A 22,756-nucleotide genomic window follows, 5' to 3' on the forward strand; every position below is an offset into this window, starting at 1 on the left:
CCAGGAAATCTTGTAGTTGTACTTGAGTTCCCTGAGTAGGTTTTTCAGCTAGAAAGAAAATTGAGAATGGCCAGTGGTATTTTGGTTTGAACCATTCCTGACTTTAAGATTTAAAAATTGTGCTCTGGTTTATGACCTCGGTCTCCTTTTGAGTTGGTTACTCTGAATCAATTTGTTCTTATTAGTCCTGGATAGACTGATAAAAATCAAGGTTCAGAATTGCCAGGATGTACCTCTTATTAGCACTTCCCATAATTTGAATTAATTACCTGTGTAATAATGTATGTAATGTCTGCCTGCCCCAGTACAGAAAAGGCTTCACAGGGGTGGGGAAGCTACATGCGTCTCCTTTGTTCATTGCTCTCTCAGAAGCACCAAGCACACTGCTTGGCATAAAATGAACATTGGATAAATATTTATGACATAAATGAAGGAGTCAGGGTCCCTACTCTTTAGCAGAAATGACAGCACCTGTAAGCTTGAGCTACACAGCTTGCCTGGACTGAGGCATGGGAAGAGGTTGAAAAAAGACAGAGTTACGTGGCGTGTGATGGTGGTTAACGCACGTAGGCTAAGAGGGGACTAGCTCACTGGATCCACTGAGTTTCAAAACCCGTAAGATGGGCATATGTTAAATGTCAGAGTAACTGTCAGATTGTTTGCCTTTAATCCCTAACTGGATTCTAGGCAGCAAACTTTAACAGTTATCAGCTTTTCTTCCTATGTAATTAATGTTGAAATAAATTTGTTTGCTGATGTATTGTCCTGTTTAACACATTGCTACAGGTACTCTTGGTCCAACTCTAGAGAGCATCTCTTTGTGTGATTAATTTTTCCAGAATGTTATATGTAGCCCCATGTAACCATGCATGGCAAATGAAAACTTAAAAAGTTAAAATGTGTTCTTCATAAAATGCTTTAATTTATTCTAAACAAGTAGAAATGAACCTATCCTTGTCATTTCAGAAAGATGGCGTATAAGCAGCTTGGCATTTAACTGTTTTATCAATAACTTAGTCAACTTATTTGTTCACTGGAGTATTTCTTTTTCAACCATATAGTAGCTCAAACACCAGTGAATTAAACATGGGCAGTCAGCTCCATATCAGTGAAATGGTTTCTTTAACCCTTTTTCTTTTGCTAAATCCTATTTAAGTTTAGTGTATTTCCCCCAGCCAAAACAAACACTATTTGTTTAGTTAAATATACGCCTAGAATGTGAACCAATTTCCCTGGCAGGACTTTTCTAACTTGTCGGACTTAAAATACTGCCTGAACGATCATGTATTGATGCTAGCAATCTTAAAATTAAGTGTGGTGGCACCTTAAGAAATATTTCCCTTTGCTTTACTCTACACTAACTGGAAAGCACCTACATATTCTCAGCTGGTCAGTTCCCAGACACAGCTGGCTGAGGGGAAGAAGTCCTGTCCTGTTGCTTTTCACAGATTTGAGCCAGATAATAATAATAATCATCATCATCATCATCATCATAAACCACTGGGCCCCAAGTTTTGATCTACGGAGCTGTTAATTTGCCATGATAAATCGCTCTTGAGTTTCCTTGGTTAAGGGGCCAGGGTCTTCATTCTCTCTCTGGATGACATATTAATTCAATTTAATTTGAAACATCAATGCTTAGTTTGAAGATTTACTTAAGGAAAAATGTAATCTTGCAAAGTTTCCAGTTATGCAGGATAGGACTGTGGGCCTTTCACAGAACAATTTCACAGTAAGGCTGTGCAAAATTTAATTATTTTCACGATGACTCTTTTCCATAGCTCTCTTTGTGCAAATTTCATTACACTACAGCTTTTTCTTCCTCAAACATAACATGCTGGATGTTTGGATTAAATAGAGAATATTTGCATCATCGGCCAAAAATATAGGACACTCTGCTCCTCTGGTGCATTGAGGCCATTTTGTAAGGAATGGTGCTGTGCTGTAAGGCTTTGGAAGTAATGTTTACAAGCAAAACATTGGCCGAGTTTTATTTATTTAATGACCTGCTTCCTACCAGTGATCTTGGCACCCTCTGCAGTGATTTGCAATCAATTAATCATACAGAATGTTCTAACACTGCAATAAGGGCATTGCACTCTGAAAGTCTCATAAATCCACCAGCAACGGAAAACAGAAATTGCATGCTTGAAGGCCTCTTCGTGAAAAACCCCAAATGGGGAGGTGATTTTAATGTTCTGTTTTCTAACATGTCCTTGGAATCCTCAGTACCGTCTTGGAGCTTGTGAGTTCTCTAGTTCCCATTTCTCAAAGATGGTTTGGCCCTTCACTGGGCTGTCAGTATGGGAGTCTTTGCCTCATTCAGTTTAGACACTAGTCATTTAAATGAGGGAATTCTTGATTTTTCTGAATTCCTGAAGGAGGCTATGGATTAATTTTTTTATCCTGAATTCAAGGCAATAATGCTCAACTGCAGCAGGCCATATTTTTGAAGTCTTTGTAGGAATGATTCAGAAAGGAAGCTTGTTTCCATCCTGGGAATACACTGACATTTGCTAGAGGCAGATGGCAGAAGATGGGATGGTGTGATATTACAAGTCAGAGACTTCACATACTTGACTCTGCCAGAAGCTTCTGGAATCTGTATGTTAAGATCTTAAGCTTATATTCTTGTCATTTCAGATGTGTCCTTGCAGTTAACTGTTTAGCTCTGCTGGGTTTTTTTCTTATTTTAGTGTAGTAAATATGGAACTATTAAACATTCTTGAAATTATATAAGCCTAAACTCTTGGATGTATGTATATTATGTTGTCTTTACTTGCTTCCATATGGTTGTGTTTTGAGGGTGTTCTTATAACAAGAATATGGAAGCTTAATGTATATCCCAGCTGATTAAAAGTGAACCCTCTTTTAAGAAACTGAAGTTTTCAGAGCTGTATTACTTCCCATGAGTAGGTTAAACTTCTGACTCCTGACAAATTTATTCCTCCCAAAGCTGTACTATTTTTGATTATTTGTTAAATTATCCAGATTGGCATGATAGATTATACACAAGTAGAGCTCATCCTATATTTTTAGATGCTTGACGCTTCTGTTCAGCATGAGCTCTGAAATACGCTCACAGGGTCTTACATATGCAAACTCCTCTTCATTGGCACATAGATCAGATGGAGAAAATGTAAGAAACATTTTAGCCAAAATGTGATGGTCTGTTAGTCGGCATGTAGTAATGAGGCCACATTTTGCATTCAGGCTCCAGTGTGAAAAAGTGCAGTTGTGCACTGAAGTCTCTCTGGGGACTGCAGACTAGAATCGCATACCCCTGGAAGGGAGAATGTGGCAGTACAGAAGGGGCTTGGGGGAGTGGCTGTTAGCTTTCTTTTAGGGTATTCCACTGAACTATCTTTACACATTAAAAAAATATATATTTTTTAGTTATTTAACGCTGATCAAGTAGCCTGAGGGTAAAGCACTGTGAAAGTTCAGATACTAAATTCATCTTCTATGAGCTTCCTCTGCTCTGAGATGCCTTAATGAACTTGGGGGACAAAGCCCAAATTTGAACTGGGTGAGTCTGAGAACAAAGGAAGTATTGGGGGAAATCTCATTAAAATTACCCCATTCCAAGAAGTTGTCATTTGACCTGGTGAGAGTCTGGAAGGATTTTTTTGCAAATGGAGCTGCTAGTAAATTAAAATATTTGATAATTGTCAGATAAGAGGTACAGTTATAGTGACACGTAGGTGTTGCAGATACATTTGTCAAATTCAATCTCTTACCTAGTAGTTAAGATAAATTCACACCTACCCACCCACCCATAGAGGGACACAATTAAATCTTATTTTTATAAATCAAGGGGGGCTTAACGGTAAAATATTTGTTTTCTTAAACTTAACGAACTTCTACAACTTTATTAATACTTCTAGTGATGGCTGTTGGTGAGGATTTTTAGTTTTTTTAGAGACGATTATTTTCAGGGTTGGTGTGTATGTGTGTAGTTTTTTTGTTTGTTTGTTTGTTTGTTTTTAAATATAGAGCCCATCAGCCAGCTTTGAGAATCTATGGTTCAGGAAAATTCCAGAAAATGTGTTTCATGAAGGGCTTGATTCAATGACTGAATCAAACCTGACGCAGAAAAGCTACTAGGGTTGAAACCTGTTTGGCCATACCATTTTTGGCCAGAATGGCCAATACCAGATATGTTCCTAGGATAAAAGTAGGTGACAGGGTATTCTCCTGATACTCAAAAGTGAGAAGATAAAGAATCCACCTTCTCTCATCTCCAAAACCAAGTTTCAGCCAACATAGACTAAAATATATTTTCCAATGTAATGATCTTGACATGACTTCATCAGCACTTCATTGTTAAGTGAGGAATTTGAATGTATGACTACATGAATGGATGAAGGCACAGAGGATGGGTTAATATTGTACAGTGGAGATGGCTGGCTGGCACGGTGCTTAAGATAGAACGATTGGAAATTATGCCTCATTTCATATTCCAGCTCTGTCATTTATTACCTATGAAATTTTAAGCACGTATTTCAGATGACTTGGTGCATTTGCTTCCTTGCATATAAAATCGGACTTCTGATAGTATCCGCTTTGGAGGTGGTAAAACGATTACATAAGACAAAGACTAAAATAGCTGGAACTTTGGAGGTACTCCGTAGACAGAATCATCACTTGTTACTAGACCTGGTGTTAAGAAAGCTATAAATCATGAGGAAGTGCATTTGAAGACTTGAGCCGCTGGACCGCTTCTGGGCAGTGGCTCCGGTGGCCCGAAAGTCTTGCACTTCGTTTGGGTTTTACCTAAGAAGGCCCGTCTCAGAACATGTTCCACAACTATACCGGCTGCCACTAGGTGTTCCGTGATGGACAGGTCTCGTAACAACAATATTGGGAAGTGCTGGGTTTGCAGTTACCCAACTTTTTCACAGCTTGAGTTGAGCTCATGTGTATCTGAAAGTGACCCTTCCCAAATCTTCGTATTTAACCACAGTATCCTCCTCCTGTCCAGCCCGGCGTCTTGTGGGGCTACTGTTCCTTTAAATACAGTGGAGCAAACACGTGATGTAAGTGGATGTTGAAATAAATTCATTGCCTGCAGCACACCCTACAAACACATTTTTTTCTCCCTTTGGAACGTTGAAATCCAAATGACAGATCCCAACACGATTAACCGGCTGGGTTGTCTTTTGAAAACCAAATCCAATGTGAATTTAAGGTAGAGCTTTGTTTAGCCCCCAGGTCAGCGTTTGGACCTGTGGATAAGGGTTTGTGTCTAGTCTTCTTAGAGATGTTCTGGGTTCACTTCCTTGGGTCTTTTCAAAGGTGCCATGTGCTGAGGGGGGGTCCTCCCTGACGAAGCACAGGAGGTTTGTGTTTGGTTCTGGAGGCCAGAAGGTCTGGGCCCTTCTCACCTTGTGGTCCAGCGGTTGGAAGTTTTACCTGTAACCCCGGCACCCACCCCCACCCTTTTGTACATCTACTTCCTCTGTTCAGAATATCTTCTTTCCTTCCCTTTCCTTCCATCCTGGTTAACTCCTTTTTTGTTGGTATTGTTCATATGTTTATTATCCACTTACACTTTTTTCCTCTCTTTTTTTATTATTAACATATAATGTATTATTTGCCCCAGGGGTACAGGTCTGTGACTCATCAGTCTTACACAATTCACAGCACTCACCATAGCACATACCCTCCCCAATGTCCATAACCCAGCCATGCTGTCCTTGCCCCCTGCCCCCCCCAGCAACCCTCAGTTTGTTTCCTGAGATTGAGTCTCTTATGGTTTGTCTCCCTCTCTGGTTTCGTCTTGTTTCAATTTTTCCCTCCCTTCCCCTATGATCTTCTGCCTTGGTTTCTCAAATTCCACATATCAGGGAGATCATATGATAGTTGTCTTTCTCTGATTGACTTATTTCGCTTAGCTTAATACCCTCTAGTTCCATCCACGTCATTGTAAATGGCATCATGGTTAACTCTGACTCATCTTTCAAGCCTGAGCTCCAGGGTCACTTACTTCTAGATGCCTTTGCAGACGCCCTCTGTCTGGGTTAGGGATCTCTCTTCTGTAATCCTATGTGTCCAACACACCCTTTTGTTCCTTTCTACAATGTTTAGACTCTAGTATGTTTTATATACTTTTGTTTGAGTTATAATTCACAATACAGTGAAATGGTCACATGTTAACTCCCTTCAGTCTATTTGGTGAAAAGAATATCAAGGCACCGAATATTTCTGTCACTCCAGAAAGCTTCCTTCTACTCCTTTCCAACCAACCCTTACCCCTAGAAGCAATTACTCATCTACTTTCCACATCATAGGTTAATTTGCTTATTCTAGAATGGAATGGAATTAGACACTATGAACCTTACTTGTGTTCAGCTTTTTTCACTCACAGGTTTTTGAGACACATCCATGGCATTTCGTGAATCTGTAGTTGGTCCCCCTTTACTACCAACTCCTCTTGCATTGATGAATTTACCACAGTTCCCTAGTCTTCTGTTGATGGACGCCTGGCTTATTTCTCATTTTTGGCTACTGTGAATAAAACTGCTATGAACATTGCTCTACAAAGTTTCTTTTTGGGAATTATGTTCTCATTCCAGTTGTATAAATACCTAGGAGTAGAATTGTTTCTAGAATAGATACCTATTTAACTTCTAAGAAACTAAAGTTTTCATGGCGATTATACATACTATAGGCTTCCTGGGTGCTGAGTCAAGGTCTTGGTCAACTTGATTTCCCTCATGGCCAGCCCAGTGCAGAGAACCCACTAAGCACTGAGTACTTGCTGAATGAAGAACAAATGGATAAGAAGCTCAAACCAGTTTTCATTCTTTTTTTTTTTAAGATTTTATTTATTTATTTGAGAGAGAGAGAGAGAGAGAGAGAGAGAGAGCAAGAGCAGTGGGGAGGGGTAGAGGTAGAGGGAGAAAGAGAAGCAGACTCCCTGCTGAGTAGGAAGCCCAGTGCGGGGTTCAATCCCAGGAGCTTGAGATCATGACGTGAGCTGAAGGCAGACGCTGAACTGACTGAGCCACTCAGGTGCCCCTCAAACCAGTTTTCATTCCAACACCCTCTCTACTAATTGACAAACAATGAATGTCCATCAAAGGAATGGAAACTTGATTAACTTAAATGTGGTTTCAGTCCAGGTAGGCACACCCAGGGGAATACAGTGTTATTGCAGGGGCCCAGTATGTGCAGGTAAAGCCAACTGTGGAGACTGATGGGCAACCATACAAAGGTCCAGATCACTGTAGCTGCCATGCTCACTCCTCAAGTAAGAACTTCTGACACTTCCAGGCAAGGCCCTCTGTAGGCTACTCTTTCAAGCTCTTCCCCCTGCCTGGATTCACCAACATAGACTCAGAGTTCAGCCAAACTTGACCACTGTCCTTTTTGATAGCATCCAGCATTTTCTCCCTTTTGCAAGAGTTGCAAATTCCACCTGGAATACCTCCATGCGAGGCCATTGCTCTCTGTTGACATCCTGGTCAGACTTCAGGGTTCAGTGAAGACGTTGTGTCCTCTCCAAAGTTGTCCTGGCCACCAAGCCTGGAAGCTCACTCTCTGGTGGGTCTGGGAAGTGGTGTTCAGCTGTGGGCCGTATTCATCAGCCACCGAGCATGATGTCTTGCCTTTATTATAGTTCTCTGTGTCTGTATCTTCCAACTATGTGCTAACAGGCTTTGTCAGGATGATGTGCTTAGTGGCCCTTGTTGTCTGTAAGGAATGAGGGCTGCTGGTCACTAAGGGAGTAGCTGAGGCTACTCTTCATGATCCTTGCTCTTGGTGGCTGATTCCACTAATGAGAACTTGTATGGTAATGCTTTGGCTCCTTCTTTCAAAGAGTTGTTTAGAAAAGAGAGAGTTCTATCCAGAGGAGGAGGATATAGTGCACACTTAGGGAAATTAGCTTTCTTTAGGCTCTAGCAAGCACAAATATTAACAGGTAGAGTAGCTTCATATGACATTAGTATTCCTAAGACAATTAAAAAATAATTTGCTTTGGAGGAAGATGGCTCCAATGAATAGAGCAGTTAATCCTCTGACACATATGTTTTCTTTTGATTGCTGTTTTGGTAAAATCTTTATTTTGTCTCTGTTCTGCAAACTGCCTTCTTTTCTCACTGTACAATTTCTAAAAATATTTAAGTTTAATTTCTAAAAATGTAATATAGTTATCTTTACCCTGGTAACAAACAAATGTGAAAAGAATGCGAAGGGTGTGAAAATCTGTATTGAACAAAACATTTTTTTCTATATATTATTTTTCTCTCTATGTATTTCTCTATACTATATTTTCTATATATATTATTCTCTCTATATTTTTTCTATATATATTCAATATGTTTTAAAATTATCTTTTTTGAGTGTCATGAACTCAAAGTTGCAGTTGGAAAATATATTTTGGAGGTTGGTTTCTTGGCAAAATTTATTTTAAACAAATAGAATTACAAAAATAATGTTTCTCATTTCTAAAAAGAAAAAATTTTATGTTTTTATGAAACCTGTAAATACCAATTTCTCAGAACAGAAAAGGCATGTAAGTTGTTTGACATTGCATAATTCTGTTGTTCCAAAAAAAAAAAAAAAAACCTCATTTTTAGACCTTTAAAGAATTGGATACCAGTGTTTTTGAAGTCCAGTAATAATATTAAAAAGTAGTTAGAACTAGTTAGCTTGGATGTATTTAATTGCTTGCCTTCTTCTGTTTTAATAAGAAACACTGGATCTTGTATGCTCAAGAATTTTAACAGATGCTTTTCCTCAACGGAGTCAGGAAGAAGTAAATGCAGCATTAAAATTCCTAAGTCGAGTTCCTGCATTATTCACCTGGCAGAAAAATGAATTCACTTCTCTCAGCAAAATGAGAGGCATAACTCTTTGAGTGTGGGTAGGGTCATGAAGCAGACAGTTTCCAGAAAGTCCATCTAATTGGCATGGGGTACTTAGGAATCCATGGTCTTTATATCTTTTAGAGGACTTCAGAGCTGTGAAAATAGTGCTGTGTCCCTGAGCTGGAGACCTACATGTCATTTAATTCAGTGCACTCTTAAACAGTTGTTCCTATTTCTTAATAGGGATTCTGGAGTTTGCATATCTTAATTTTGATTTAAACATTGAGCTTGACATTTTTTGTCTGTTTGAATGTATTGTGGGCAATTTCAAACATGTACATAATTAAACAGGAGTATGACAACCACACAGTGACTGTTACCCAACTTGAAAAACTTAAGAACATATGGCCAGTCGTGTATCATCCAGCAGCTTAACTCCCAGCACACCCAGTATTATTTGGAAACAGTATCTAAAAATCATGGGTCAACATTTATTGATCCATAACATTTCAGTATATATCCGTAAAAGATAAGGCTCCCTTTTAAAACTATTATCACACCAAGGGAAAAATGAACAAAACTTCCATAGTATCAACATATGGTCACTATTTAAATTCCTAATTGTTTTCTGTGTGTGTGTGTGTGTGTGTACTTTTCCTAGTTTCTTTTTTTGACTCAGAATCCAAATAAAAACTACATATTATAATTGGTTGCTGTGTATTTTATGTATTTTTTATTAAAAGTTTTAATTATTAAAAAATTTCAGACTTATAGAAAAAATGCATTTAGCCAATGTTAACCTGTTGCCATCTTTGCTTCAGATATCTTCACCTTTTTTTTTAGAATGTTAGATACAATGTTGCTTCTTAGTTTTCCTTTTTTTCCTATTTAGAACTAACCAATATCTATAATTGGTGCATATTCTTTCTATAGTATCTTCTTACGCTATTACTACATACATGTGTACATAAATAACTTCTATTTTTTGTTTTTATTTTTCTATATAAATACATAATGTGTATGCCTTTTTGCAACCTTTTTTTTTTCACTAAATGTGCATATTCATATATGTAGCTCAGGTAGTTCATTTTAACTGCTGTATGCTATTCCCTTATAGGAATAAACACCAGCGTGTTCGTTACCCTACTAATGAACAGTTAGGATGTTTCCAATTTTTTCCTCTTGCAAATGACTCTCAGTAAACATCCTTTTATGCATTCTCTTTGTGCAAATGAATGAGAGTTTATTTACATGATAACACCTAAAAGTTGGTTTTGCTGGGTATCACTGTTTTCTCTCTAAAGTTATATATGCAATATATGAGAGTTCCAGGTTTCCAGAACTTCCCCAACACTCATATTGTTAGGCTTTTAAATTTTGCCAATATCATGGGTATGAAATGGTAACTCACATTCTTTCAATTTGTACTTCCCTAATTACTAGTGAGATTTACTATCTTTTTGTATTTATTTGTTTTTTGGGTTTCCTCTTCAGTAAATTGACTATAAAGGTGTTTTTCCTTACAGCAGATTTTGGAATTTCAAGTGTTTAGTCTTATTTATGCACATAAGGCACATTTATTCTTTTCAAATGGGTTTAGTATGTTTTGTACATTGAGAAACAGTTTACCAAGAAATCATATTTACAGTTATATATGGACACGTTAAGATTGGAAGAGGACATTTGTGAGAGCTGAGTGCTTTCAAGATGGAGAAAAATCAACCTAGTGTAGAAGCTACTTAAAATAATGTTGGTTTTGACTATTCTGTTCTATCTTTTTGAGTCTTTAACCATCTGGCTTTTTCATCTGCTTATTTTTTCCTTCCTTCCACTATGTCTTCCTCCAAATTTCTGATACCTCTCCGTAACTGACCAATATTAGTTTATACATACATACTCAACACATCCAGTATCTATCAGCTTCATTTCAAATTTCCTTGAAATTTCCCTTCTAGGATCCTCTGTCTTCCTGTTGCAGTATGTCCTTGTTGGTCCAGGCCTGCTATGCAGGTGTTACCTGGAGCACCGTTCATATCCCTCCTGTGATGGATCCTATGTTCCCAGTCACATTTTTTATCTTTTGTGACCTATTCCTTTAATTGCTGGAGCTGACCTCCAAACTTTCTAAGTGAAGTTGTCCTGAAAGCACATTTTTCCCAATTAACTGGTTTGAAAGGTCTTTTTTATTCCTTTTTTTGTTGTTGTTGTTACTTTTGTACTTGGGTTTTGTAAGATATCTAAGCTTAGAATTCTAGGTGGAAAATTATTCTCTTTCAGAGTTTTGAAGGATTCTTCTACTTCTCTGGGTTGTTGTGATTGAGAAGTCTGATGCATTCTTATTTCTAATCTTTTGTGACCTTTTGTTCTTAATTTTGGAAACCTTTAGAATTCTCTCTTTATCCCTTCTTGGATGAATTGTATTATATGTCTTAGTATGGTCTTCTGTTAAAGCCATTTTTACTGGTTTTTCATTAGGATCTTGCAATCTAGAGACATTTCCTCCAATTCTGGAAAACTTTCCTTAAAATCTGCTTCTGTTCATTATTATCTTACTAGAACTATTTCTGGTTATAAGTGGGACCTCTTGGGTCCTCTGATTTTTTGCTTTTTCTATTTCCATTTTTTCATGTTTTTGTTCTACTTTCTGGGAGATTTTCTTGTCCTTAACCTCCTACTAGTCCATTGATTTTTTTTTTTTTTTAAGGATTTATTAGAGAGTGTGAGAGTGAATAGGGAGAGGGACACAGGGAGAGACTTCAAACAGAGCATAATGTGGGGCCTGATGCCATTACCCTGAGTTCATGACCCTAGTTGAAACCAAGAGTTGGAGGCTCAACTGACTGAGCCACCCAGGTGCTCTTGATTTTTTTTTTTTCTTAATCAGCCAGCATATTCTTAATTTCAAGAAATTTGTTCTCTTATAGTTGATAGTTTATAGAATTGTGTTTTTCCACATTGTAGTTGAATGTCTTTTCAATAGTTTTATGAAGATAAGTATTGTTTTTGGACGTTTTCTTCAGCCTTCTGTGTACATGAGGTTTTTTTTTTTCCCTTAAGATTTATTTATTTTAGAGAGAGAGAATGAGTGGGAGGGGAAGAGGGAGAGAGAATGTGAGGCAGACTCCGTTCTGAGCATGGAGCCCGACACAGGGCTCAATCTCACAACCTTGAGATCATGACCTGAGCTGAAAACAAGAGTTGGGTGCTTAACTGTCACCCAGGTGCACTGCCCCCCCCCCCGCCCCGTATTCTAGAGTTCTGTTTTCAGCTTAGATTTGTGTCTATATTTGTATTAGGCTCTCCCGCTCCTATTCCATAATATACCTACCATTGTGGATTGGTATGACAATTGAATGTTTTTGGCTCAAGGTCAAATAATATTGTTGGCAGAAAAAGAGGAGCCCTATAATGCACTTCTACCTTGACTACACACTTGGTTTGATTCTGCTCAGAAGACAAGGATTAGACTAAATGAAATTTTTTTAAAAGATTTTATTTATTTGAGAGAGAGAGAGTATGAGCAGGTGGGAGAGGCAGAAGGAGAGGGAGAAGAACACTCCCTGTTGAGCAAGAAGCCTGATATGGGACTCCATCCCAGGACCCTGGGATCATGACCTGAGCTGAAGGCAGAGGCTTAAGTGACTGAGCCACACAGGCACCCTAGACTAAATGAAATTTTAAACTACTTTCTACACATAAGAATTCCAAAGTGATGATTCTCAGGACTCTAAGTAGATAAAATTTTTGAATCATATATTAACTAATTCCTTTGACAATATATAAACATATATTGTTAAAATATATATAATACATTTTATATATATATAGTACTTTGATATTAATATACTAGATGCATTTGCTTTCTATTTCTTTTCTTTAAAATTTTTTAAAAGATTTTATTTACTTATTTGACAGACAGAGATCACAAGTAGGCAGAGAGGCAGGCAGAGAGAGAGAAGAGGAAGCAGGCTCCCTGCTGAGCAGAAAGCCAATGCAGGGCTCCATCCCAGAACCCTGGGATCATGACCTGAGCCAAAGGCAGAGGCTTTAACCCACTGAGCCACCCAGGCACCCCTGCTTTCTATTTCTTAAATGTACTTTTTAGTTTTAGGTAAACTCAAAGGCTAAAGAATAGAAATCTAAATTCCAAGAGAAACTGGTCAATTCATTGCCATCCACAAATACATCCAGGGTATAAAAGATCTATTCTGAATTATAGTTCACTTAGGAAATGTAAGATTTTCTAGGCAAAAGCAAAGGACCATGCTTGAATCTGTATCACTTTTTATGGGTAGCTATAAACTCAAATGAACCTCATCTATTTTATGGAATAGATTCATATAAATTGTAGATCTTTCTAAATAGATGTAAACCTAAATACACATACTTGCCAATAACTTGTCATACAGTTGCATTGAAATTGATCAAAACACACTCCACAACCAGAGGAGGATTCTAATTTATTGCCACAGTGTTCCATTTATACCAGATGTACAGAAGCTACACTGTTGGAATAACAGAGAACGTTTTATAATTTTATAGTCCATGTATATGTAAAGCTATGGACTTTTAAAAATGTGTCATGGGGAGCTCCTGGGTGGCTCAGTCAGTTGAGGGTCTGCCTTCAGCTCAGGTCATGATCCCAGGGGCCTGGGATCAAGTCCTGCATTGGGCTCCATGCTCAACAGGAAGCCTGCTTCTCCCTCTCCCACTCCCCCTGCTTGTGTTCCCTCTCTCACTCTCTCTGTCAAATAAATAAATAAATAAAGTCTTCTTTTAAAAAAAGTATCATGGGACATTTCAAATGTACACAAAAGTTGAGTTGTCTAATGAACTCTCAGCTTTAATTGTGACCAACACACAGTCAAGCCAATCTTGGTTCATCAGTGCTCTTTTCTCTGTCTCTCATGTTATCATGAGAGATCCAAGATATCCTATGATTTCATCTTAAAATACTTTAGTATCTTTCTTTAAAAGACAAGGAGTGTTTTCTTTTTTAAACATCACCACAATATCATTATTACACCTAAAAAATTCTAACAATTTTACTCAAAATCATAGTGTCAGTACTTGAATTTCTCTGTCTCAGTTTTTTCTCCTTGGTTTGTTTGAATTGGGATCCAAATAATTTCACATACTGCATTTGGTTTGTATATCCCTTAAATCTCTTTTAGTCTAAAGTTTCTCTGCCTCTTTTTTAAAAAGTCTTACAATATTTTGAAAAGACTAAGTTGTTTATTTGTTGAAAAGACATTTTTTTCCAGAAAAAAAATTTTTTTAATGTCCTACCTTCTGAATTTTGCTGATTGCTTTTCTGTAGTGTCACTTAACATATTCTTCTACCCCTGTATTTCCTGTAAACTGCATAGTTGGGAATAGGTATTTGATATTTGACTAGATAGAGGCTTTTCTGACTCATAAAGATAGTGTAGTAGATTTCCTATACTGTACATAATGTACATTTCCTCTTGCATCCTATCATGAGGCTTACCATATGTGTCTCTTTATGATATTAAATTGATCTGTGGGTTAAGATATTGTCACCTTGATCCATTCATTATAAGGTTCCCCATCTGCCTTTCTCCTGTTAACTTTAGCAGCCATTGACGATTATTGCCCAGGTTCACCATCGGACACTATATACAGGGTTAAGAGTTTCCAAATTTGGAAAACCTCACTTATTTTCACCTTCCTGCCCCTGATTTGTTCTGGTATCTTGGTCATTGATTGTCTTTTTCTTGGGCTATAATATATTTATCTTTCTCTAGTGTACCATTTCCCAAATTAGTCACATGGAACACAGTACTGCCAAGCACCCCGTGAGAAGTCTCCTTGGGTTTGGGGGATGCCACTTCCTCTTTTCCCCTCTCAGAGCCTGTTAACATTCTAAGAAATCTCTTAATAAACTCGATTTACCCAGAGTTGCATCGACTTACCTGACCACTAGATTCTTTCATCATTAATACCTATTAGTATCTTATTTAGAGAAACACTTTGAAATGCCTCCTAAAGAGGGGGAGGTAGTAGCACTTGCCCCATCCTCCTGTGAGGCTTGCTAATGTGAAAGTCAGGAGTCCTTACCATTGCCACCTTCTGGGGAGAAAGGAGAGTGAGAGCAAGGCAAAGTTCGGATAACAGGATTGGTGTATTGTAACATGTCTTGGGTTAATATTCATTGTATCAATGGCTCCAGTTGCTTTGTTTCTTGTCAGTGCCACCTATGTAACTCACAGATGATTCCAAGTATGTGAATTACTGATAAGAAAATAAAGTCCATCTGTAACAGTCACAATTTAAAAGACAACAGTTTGGTTTTGTATGTTGCAAATTTCTTCCTGCACCCCACACATGCACAGTCCCCCCAGAGCACTGTTATTTGAGTTCAGATGCAGTATTGATACATGAGGAGTAGTAAAGGAATCATGACAGTAATTGAGATCATTGGCTTCAGATACCAACTCAGGGTTTGTTTTCATGCCAGAGGCTCACGTCGCGTTTGTGGCTCACTATGGAAAGTGGAGTCTGGCAAAATTAGTGACATAGACCAATTTTCCTTTGCTCTGAAGATACCTCAATCTCTGTACAGTAAGTGTTTTCCATTAGAAGAAAAATGCTGTGCATTAAGGATCCTGAGAAAAAATAGTGATTGCCAGTAATGCCATCAGGAAACTATTTTTTAAATGTTTCACAGTATAAGCATGAAATCAGTCATTAAGTAGGGAATACAACTTATTTTGCAGACTTGGAACATGAATCCAAAATTTTTTGAGGTGGAGTTATTCTAGGAAAGTGTGAATTTTGATTTTAGGAACAGGCACAAAGGTTATACTAATAAGAAGCACAAGTCAGAACACTTCATTAAAATAAACAAGAACAGAGCCAAGACTCAGAAGATATGAAGCTCTGTTTTGTGAGTTCTGTTTGGGAGAATGGAATGGGATGAGACACAGAGGGCTGAGCAAGTCATCGTCTATGATCTCAACAGCAGATTCAATGTACTTTTTGTAGCACTGGGCCGCTGGTGCCTGGCCACTGGCCATACTGTTGAGTTAAAGTCTAGACCTCCACAGTTGATCCTTATGATGAAAGTTACACTGGTGCTTTAAGATTTAAATAAAGCTTCAAATTTATCATGATTTGAAGTGCCTTTCCATTCAGAAAATCCAGAAAAGGCAAATATTACATTAATTACATTACATCTAAATGATAGACTCTTGTTGACTTGACACAAACATTTTCTTCATGACAAGTTACTCTTAAGTTTGCTGTTCATTGAAGGGAAGATCACATGCAGGTTTTGACTGTGGACATTATCTTCTCATTAGGTAGCTTTCCAATACTATCCTTTGAGGACTCTATGTGGGCTCAGATAGGTTGATATGACGAATGAAGGAAGAGGGGTGGGGCATATGTCTGGAAATTACCTTAAAAATATTTCTTAGATGCAACTTAAGGTAATAAATTTGCATTTCTTGAGCATAAAGCAGTTAAAAAATACATTCATTTGTTGCTCCCTGAGATTATTACTTGGTGAATCACTAAGCCAAAACACAGATCTATAAATTCTCAGTAGAAGAGTTCAAGAGGTCAGAATGGTGATTTCAGTTAAATCCTTCATGAACGGAAGCCCAAAGAGGAGAAATGACTTGCCCAAGGTTATATTTTACCTTGTGGTTTACAGAGTACATTCAACTCTCAGCTTAGGGGGCCCTTCATTCATTTTTAATATGGCACATGGTTGCACTGTACACCTTGAGTTTATAGTCTGGTCTTAAACCAATTATCCAGTTGGTGCAGAATAATTATAATGGTGATGAGCTGATGGAAGGAAGGCTAGTTTTGCTTCTTGCTAGTGTCACCTTTTCAGGAGCTGATTTCTATGATTGTAAGCTATCCTACACCCCAGATTCTCTTCCTTGATAGTCTAAAATTCCAACAGCAGATGAGCAAATTGCAAAAATGATAAATGCAAATGCCAATCAACAGGTTACAACTGAGGGCTGAAAATAGGGAAATTCAGGCAACAGTCTGGCCTGTGTCTCTCCGTGTACGGTGCTGTGCATGTCCCTTGATAGCATGGGTGCTTCTTACCTCACCTCACAGGAGAAAAGGAATAGTACCAGTCAAATCGTGGAGACTTCGAATTTTTAAAAACTTCATTAGTAGACTGACTTAGACCCCACAGTGGATCTAAGAAAATTTCTTCTTAAGGATGGAGTTTGTAGGGTATGAAAAAAAGGTAGGAAGCCCTGCACCAAGACTTTATTTCTCCACTTGGGTTAGCCAGGTCTTGGGGTTTTCTATGTGTTTCAGCTTATTTGTCTTTATTTTAAGGGTAGCAATGTTCCTTCTGTTTAGTTTCCAGAAGGATGGCAAAGATCAAATTGTATCATTTAGGTCAAGTAAGAGGGAAATTTGTATTGTGACACTAGATTGAAAGTTTCCTTGTAGTTTGAAGTTTTGTTTCATTATAATAGCATTTGCTTTATGGCTGACAAGGTTATGTTTCTGTTAAGTTACTATTTCTTTGCTTATTTAAAAAAAAATGAGGTATTCTATATTTATGTCCAGCAATTCATAGGGATTTTGATCACAAAATTGGATGACTTTTATTCTTCAAGAATTCTGTCTTCTTAGTGAGGTTTTATTTTAACAAATGTTTTTTTCAGTTTAGGGTTCCCTATAATGATCATATTCTCTGGGGTAAAAAGTTGGAAAAAGGTGGCTGACCTTGAGAAGTATACAGTTGCTGTGCTGGAGTTCTTTCAGGGTTGAAATGGAATAATAAAATCAGAAATCATGGAACAGTTTCTAATTTCAAAGAAGGTTGTCAGGCCTTGCCTAAATAGTTAAGGTGGAAACTTGGGAAGAACACAGAGAAGAAAATTGAGTTCCCCTTCAGGTGATAAACAGCCACAACGACCTCCATTCATCCATCTGGGATAGCAACACGAGTCTGTCTGTCACTTTAGGGTCCAGAAAGCTGTTTCTCACCTAGAGATGTTCTTCTGTATTTTTATTCTTATCTGAAAAAGTTTTCATTAAATCTCTGTACTTCTGTATGCACAGGAGATTAAAAAAACCACACACCCCCCCATTTATTCTTTGTTGTATCTTCCTGAACTAGAACCTACAGTTTAACTTGAGATAAAAGAATTCTGGGGGCGCCTGGGTGGCTCAGTTGGTTAACTGTTTGCCTTCAGCACAGGTCATGATCTCAGGGTCCTAGGATCAAGACCCACGTTGGACTGTCTGCTCAGCAGGGAGCCTGTTTCTCCTCCCTCTGTCTGCTGCTCCCCCTGTTTGTGCTCTCTTTCTGTGTCAAATAAATAAAATCTTAAAAAATCTTAAAAAAAAAAAAAAAGAGATAATTCTGATATACACTCGGTTCTTTGGCTCTTTTTGAGCATGCCTTCTCTTGAAACCATTAAGATGACTTGCCTGATCCAGACTCACTATTATTTTGGGTTCTCTACTACATGTTTCACACCCCCAGAGGAAGGAAATGTACATGGATTAAGGGTTTCCACTGTGCCTGGCATGGCCACATTTGTCACCAGTCACCTCTCAACCACCTCATTCAATGGATGGTTGTTCATTCTCCATGTGGTATTTCTTGTAGCCTGGCTGGACCTTCTGTTGGCTAGTAGGCAGCACTGGAATGGCTTACATGAACTGTGCTCCAATCTTCCAGCCTCTGCTATGGAAGTTTTGAGCTGTGAGTGTGTGTGTTTTGGGTTGTGTAATACTAAACACAAGTACTGAAACAGAATATTTGTTGTTAGAGGTTAAATGGCTTTATTCATTCAATGGCTGGGGAAAGCAATTGAAAGCATGAACGTCTGTTGTGACCACAGATAGGCATACTTTGTTTCCAAATGTGATAAAATAGCACAGAGGCGGGGCACCTGGGTGGCTCAGTGGGTTAAAGCCTCTGCCTTTGGCTCAGGTCATGATCTTAGGGTCCTGGGATCGAGCCCCGCATCGGGCTCTCTGCTCAGCAGGGAGCCTGCTTCCTCCTCTCTCTCTCTCTCTGCCTGCCTCTCTGCCTACTTGTGATCTCTGTCTGTCAAATAAAAAATAAAAATCTTAAAAAAATTTAAAAAAAAATAGCACAGAGGGCATTTTAGGTTCATCTGTCTTGCCCTCAGAGAGAAATCATTGCTGGGGATGGTGGTTCATACTTACCTGGTTAAATACAGGAGGCTTGCAATTTTATAATAATTGTTGTGCCTGTTTTTAGGAGCTTGGGATGTCTTTCTTAATTTTGTTTTTGCTAAGCGACTCTTCAAAATGTGGTACTTAGGGAGGATAAAGTATTAAACATTCAAGGTCTCTTAATTTAGCCAAGATGGTCAAGCCCTTTTCATGACCATGAGAAATGGGAATTGTGAGAACTGTGATTAGCTGAGCAAATGACAGTGGCCTCTGAGTTCAAATCTAGATTAGATCTTAGTTGCATGGTGTTGGGCAAAGAACTGAAGTAGCCTGGGCCTCAGTTTCCCAAGCTGTAAAATGTGGGTTACAACATTTTGAGGCTTAAAGAGTGAGGACAAAAAAAAAAAAAAGAGTGAGGACAGTAAAAGACCCAGAATGGTTCTTGTGCCCAGAAAGGCAGAGAATGCTCATTCTCTGGGCACAAGGGGGTAGTTAGAAGCATCCTCATGAAGTAGTTATATTTTCAGTAGTTAGTGAGTTCCTAGCACTTGAAGTATAGGATTTGGAATCAGAGTTAATAAAATCAAGTCACCCAAAGGTGAATAAATTTTATTCTTTGTGCCCCACTGGCATTTGGAGCTGTGGGCAGAACTGTGGGGTACAGCCTTACCTCCTCCTGCCCTCTCCTCCCCCTGGGGCCCTGATCCGCTTCAGAGGCACAAGTAAGCTCCACCAGGTTACTTGTGTTTGCTTTCTGTGCTCTGGCTGTCCTTCTCCCAGTGGCCCTGCCTCTTACTGGGAGAAGTGATGAAAGAAGATGTAGCAAAGGGCGTCACATGCCTGAAGACGGAGCCATGTGAGGACATTTTACTCCTCGTTCCTGCCAGGCCTTGATCCCTGCCTTCTGTAATAGCTAAATATCCTCATCAGGAGGGCAGAAGTTACAAGTATTTTTTTTGTCATTAGAATGCTACCAGTAATGTGTATTCACCTAAATAATAGAGTCCTTGGATAAAATGTGGCAATGATTGTAATGACTTCTTATTAATGACTGACCAAGGAGCAGGTGGGCTCTAGTCGTACACATCCTTCCCCCCTTGGATTTTTGCTCCGACTGAAGCCAGTTGTTTGTAATTTTGCCATAGAGCTGAGCCTCAGGAAGGGTTGTCAACAGAAGGAGGGAAAAGAAAATAGTTTGTGGCAAGAACCTTTCTTTTCTTCAAATAGGAAACTCTTTCATTGTCCCTTAAACCATATATCATAGGGTTTTACCAGAAAAAAGGGAGAATAGAGTATGCCCTGCTGTTGCTAGGTAACAAAGAAGAAGAAGAAGAAGAAGAAGAAGAAGAAGAAGAAGAAGAAGAAGAAGAAGAAGAAGAAGAAGAAGAAGAAGAAGAAGAAGAAGCACAGCAGCAGCAGCAGGAGCAGCAGCAGCAGCAGCAGCAGCAGCAGCAGCAGCCAGCCATAGTTGATATTGGAACAGTTTTCCCTAGGAACCTGGCTACTCCTGCTAAGTGATTTGTATAGTCTCAACAGATTTGCATAATGGTGAAGACTTCAACTCCATTCTCCCCGCCCCTTGCCCACATCAGTACAATCCCAGCTCTATCATATGAGTCTTGAGTTCAATCCTTGACTTTGAGATATTCTGAGTTAAGGTGCTGTGCAGATGCCTTTAGTTCACTGCCCATAGCTAGAGTGTATACTCTATTCCTAAGACCTTGAACCTGTTTTTAAAAGTCAGTGGGCCCCTTTTTCAGCAGTAGCAATGTTTTACCTGCCCACAAATGGTGATAAGTCCTTTTGACACTTCACTGGGATTATTTTGTAAAGGTTATTTTTAGCCATAGGAGACATCTGTACACAGAGCCAATCACATCTTAATGATATATTGATTCAGTTCTTCAATTTAATTACATTTTGTTCCCTTCTCATTGGACTCAGTGGTTATGTCTGTGGCTGACCGTATGGGCCCTGCATTTCCTAGGTTTTGAGAGAGCTCTGAGTCCTAGCTTCCCCTGCTTTGCAGGCCTCAAGCTGATTCTTCTGACCTGAGTTGTCTGTCTTTTGCAGATTTGGACAACTCTCAGACTGAGTTCCCAACCCCCCATGACTCCAATCCACCTGGCTCTCAGCTGCAGACGTTTGTGGCAGAAGCAAAGCTAAATCTACAGACACTGACCAGACAAGATGGGGAAACTGGAGATGGAGCTGAAGAAAATATTGTTTACCTCTAATTGTGTTGTCATAATTTTTCCAGACAAAACCAAACCCTGGCATTGTGTGGAGAATTTTTTTTCTTTTCCTGATGTTCATGTGACTGTGTCCAAATTGCTTTAAGAGTAATATTTAATATTTCCTGCAAGTTCATTTTTTTGGGCATGAGTCCAATTAAATTATTGAACACAGTTCTGTTTGTATAATCGTTAACTTATCACACCTAATTTCAGAGTTCTGGAGGAGAAATTCACTTGAATAAGCAGAAATATTTTCGAAGTTGTTAGGACTCTAGAGTAAAATTCCATATTGCATTTTCTACTGGATCATCTGGTTTTGGAATGCATTTTTTAAGATCTAGAGGAAGCAGTCTGGATGGAAAGAGTGATAATCTTGATGGGCAAACTTTCTCAACCACAGCAGGTAATTAGGGAGAGTGGCATCAGGACCCCAAAAGGCAGAGGAGGATGTAGGAAGGGCCTTTTCTTGGCTCATTTTTTACATGCTAGCTTCTCTTTGGGAAGTCACAGGGCTCGCTCCCTGGGGGTGATCTGTATTGTCACCATGCAACCAATGTGTCTTGTCTGGGCACCTGTTCCAACTGGGCAACCACTCTGCTACAGACACAATCTGGACTCTTAGAACCTGGGCCATGTGCATTGTAGCCTCAATTTCTTGGTCCTAATGCTGGTTGGTTTTTAAGCCACAGTTGAACATCATCCTTCACCACAGCCCAGAGGCAGAGCCCCAATCAGTCCATTTTGATGTAAATAGTGAGGATTCATTAGTGCCCTGGTCTCTCAGAGGGCCCTGTCTCCACAGGCGCAGGGAGCTAGAACAACTACCACTTGCTAGGAGGACCTCTGCCATGCAGTTCTTTAAGGACAAAAACCATTTTCTGGGTGAAGCTTGCTGATTGTATGTGCTTTCTCCCAAGGGAAAGCTCGCATACCTTCAGAGTAATATGGGTCTCTTGTAAGAAAATAAACCAGGAAATGTTTTCAGTTTGTTCTTCAGAAATAATTATATATGTTTTGGTCTGTGTCGAAAATCTTTCACCTCACTATTTTACTTTGAAATTTGAACACCGTGTAAGACCCTAGTAAAATAGACATTTCACACACAAACACTATTTCCCGTTACTAAACGTGAAGATCAAGGAGTACTAAGGTCACCCAGAACTGCAACACTTACCAGGAGAGGGCTGTGATAGGAAGGGAAGAAATTTCACCCAGATTCCATTGTTTGGTCAGTTGAATCCCCACTTTCTATTTTCCCAGAGCAAGTCAAATTGTAGTTTTAAAAAGAGCCTTTGTTGGGGGTATTCCTGAGTCCTGCTGCTTCTGGCCATTTTGGTCACAATCATAATAACAAATTAAGAGACTAATATTTGAGAATGAATATAGCTCATTAAAATTTTAGTCAATCACTTCACCTCCAAGCTGAACTCCTAAATTATGAGATGCATCTTCCATTCCTAAAGGCATCTAAAGAGAAAAGCTCCAACAAAGCTTAGTCCAGAACCCTGTATCCCTTGAATAAGAGCATACTAATATTTCAGTCTA

General features: G+C 38.8%; 1 protein-coding gene across 1 annotated transcript in view; it reads left to right on the plus strand.

Moving 5' to 3' along the window:
• The window catches only part of LOC111148307 (Rho guanine nucleotide exchange factor 28), a 124,236-nt gene extending 102,044 nt beyond the window's left edge, over positions 1-22,192 (plus strand). The window contains exon 28 of the mRNA XM_022504801.1: positions 21,048-22,192. Coding sequence (XP_022360509.1) covers positions 21,048-21,211 — 164 coding nt within the window. The 3' untranslated portion in view covers positions 21,212-22,192. The remainder of the gene's footprint in view (positions 1-21,047) is intronic.
• Positions 22,193-22,756: the final 564 nt, after the last annotated feature.

Source organism: Enhydra lutris, unplaced genomic scaffold (assembly GCF_002288905.1).
Source record: "Enhydra lutris kenyoni isolate GAN:26980312 unplaced genomic scaffold, ASM228890v2 scaffoldscaffold19, whole genome shotgun sequence".
NCBI classification, from domain to species: domain Eukaryota; kingdom Metazoa; phylum Chordata; class Mammalia; order Carnivora; family Mustelidae; genus Enhydra; species Enhydra lutris.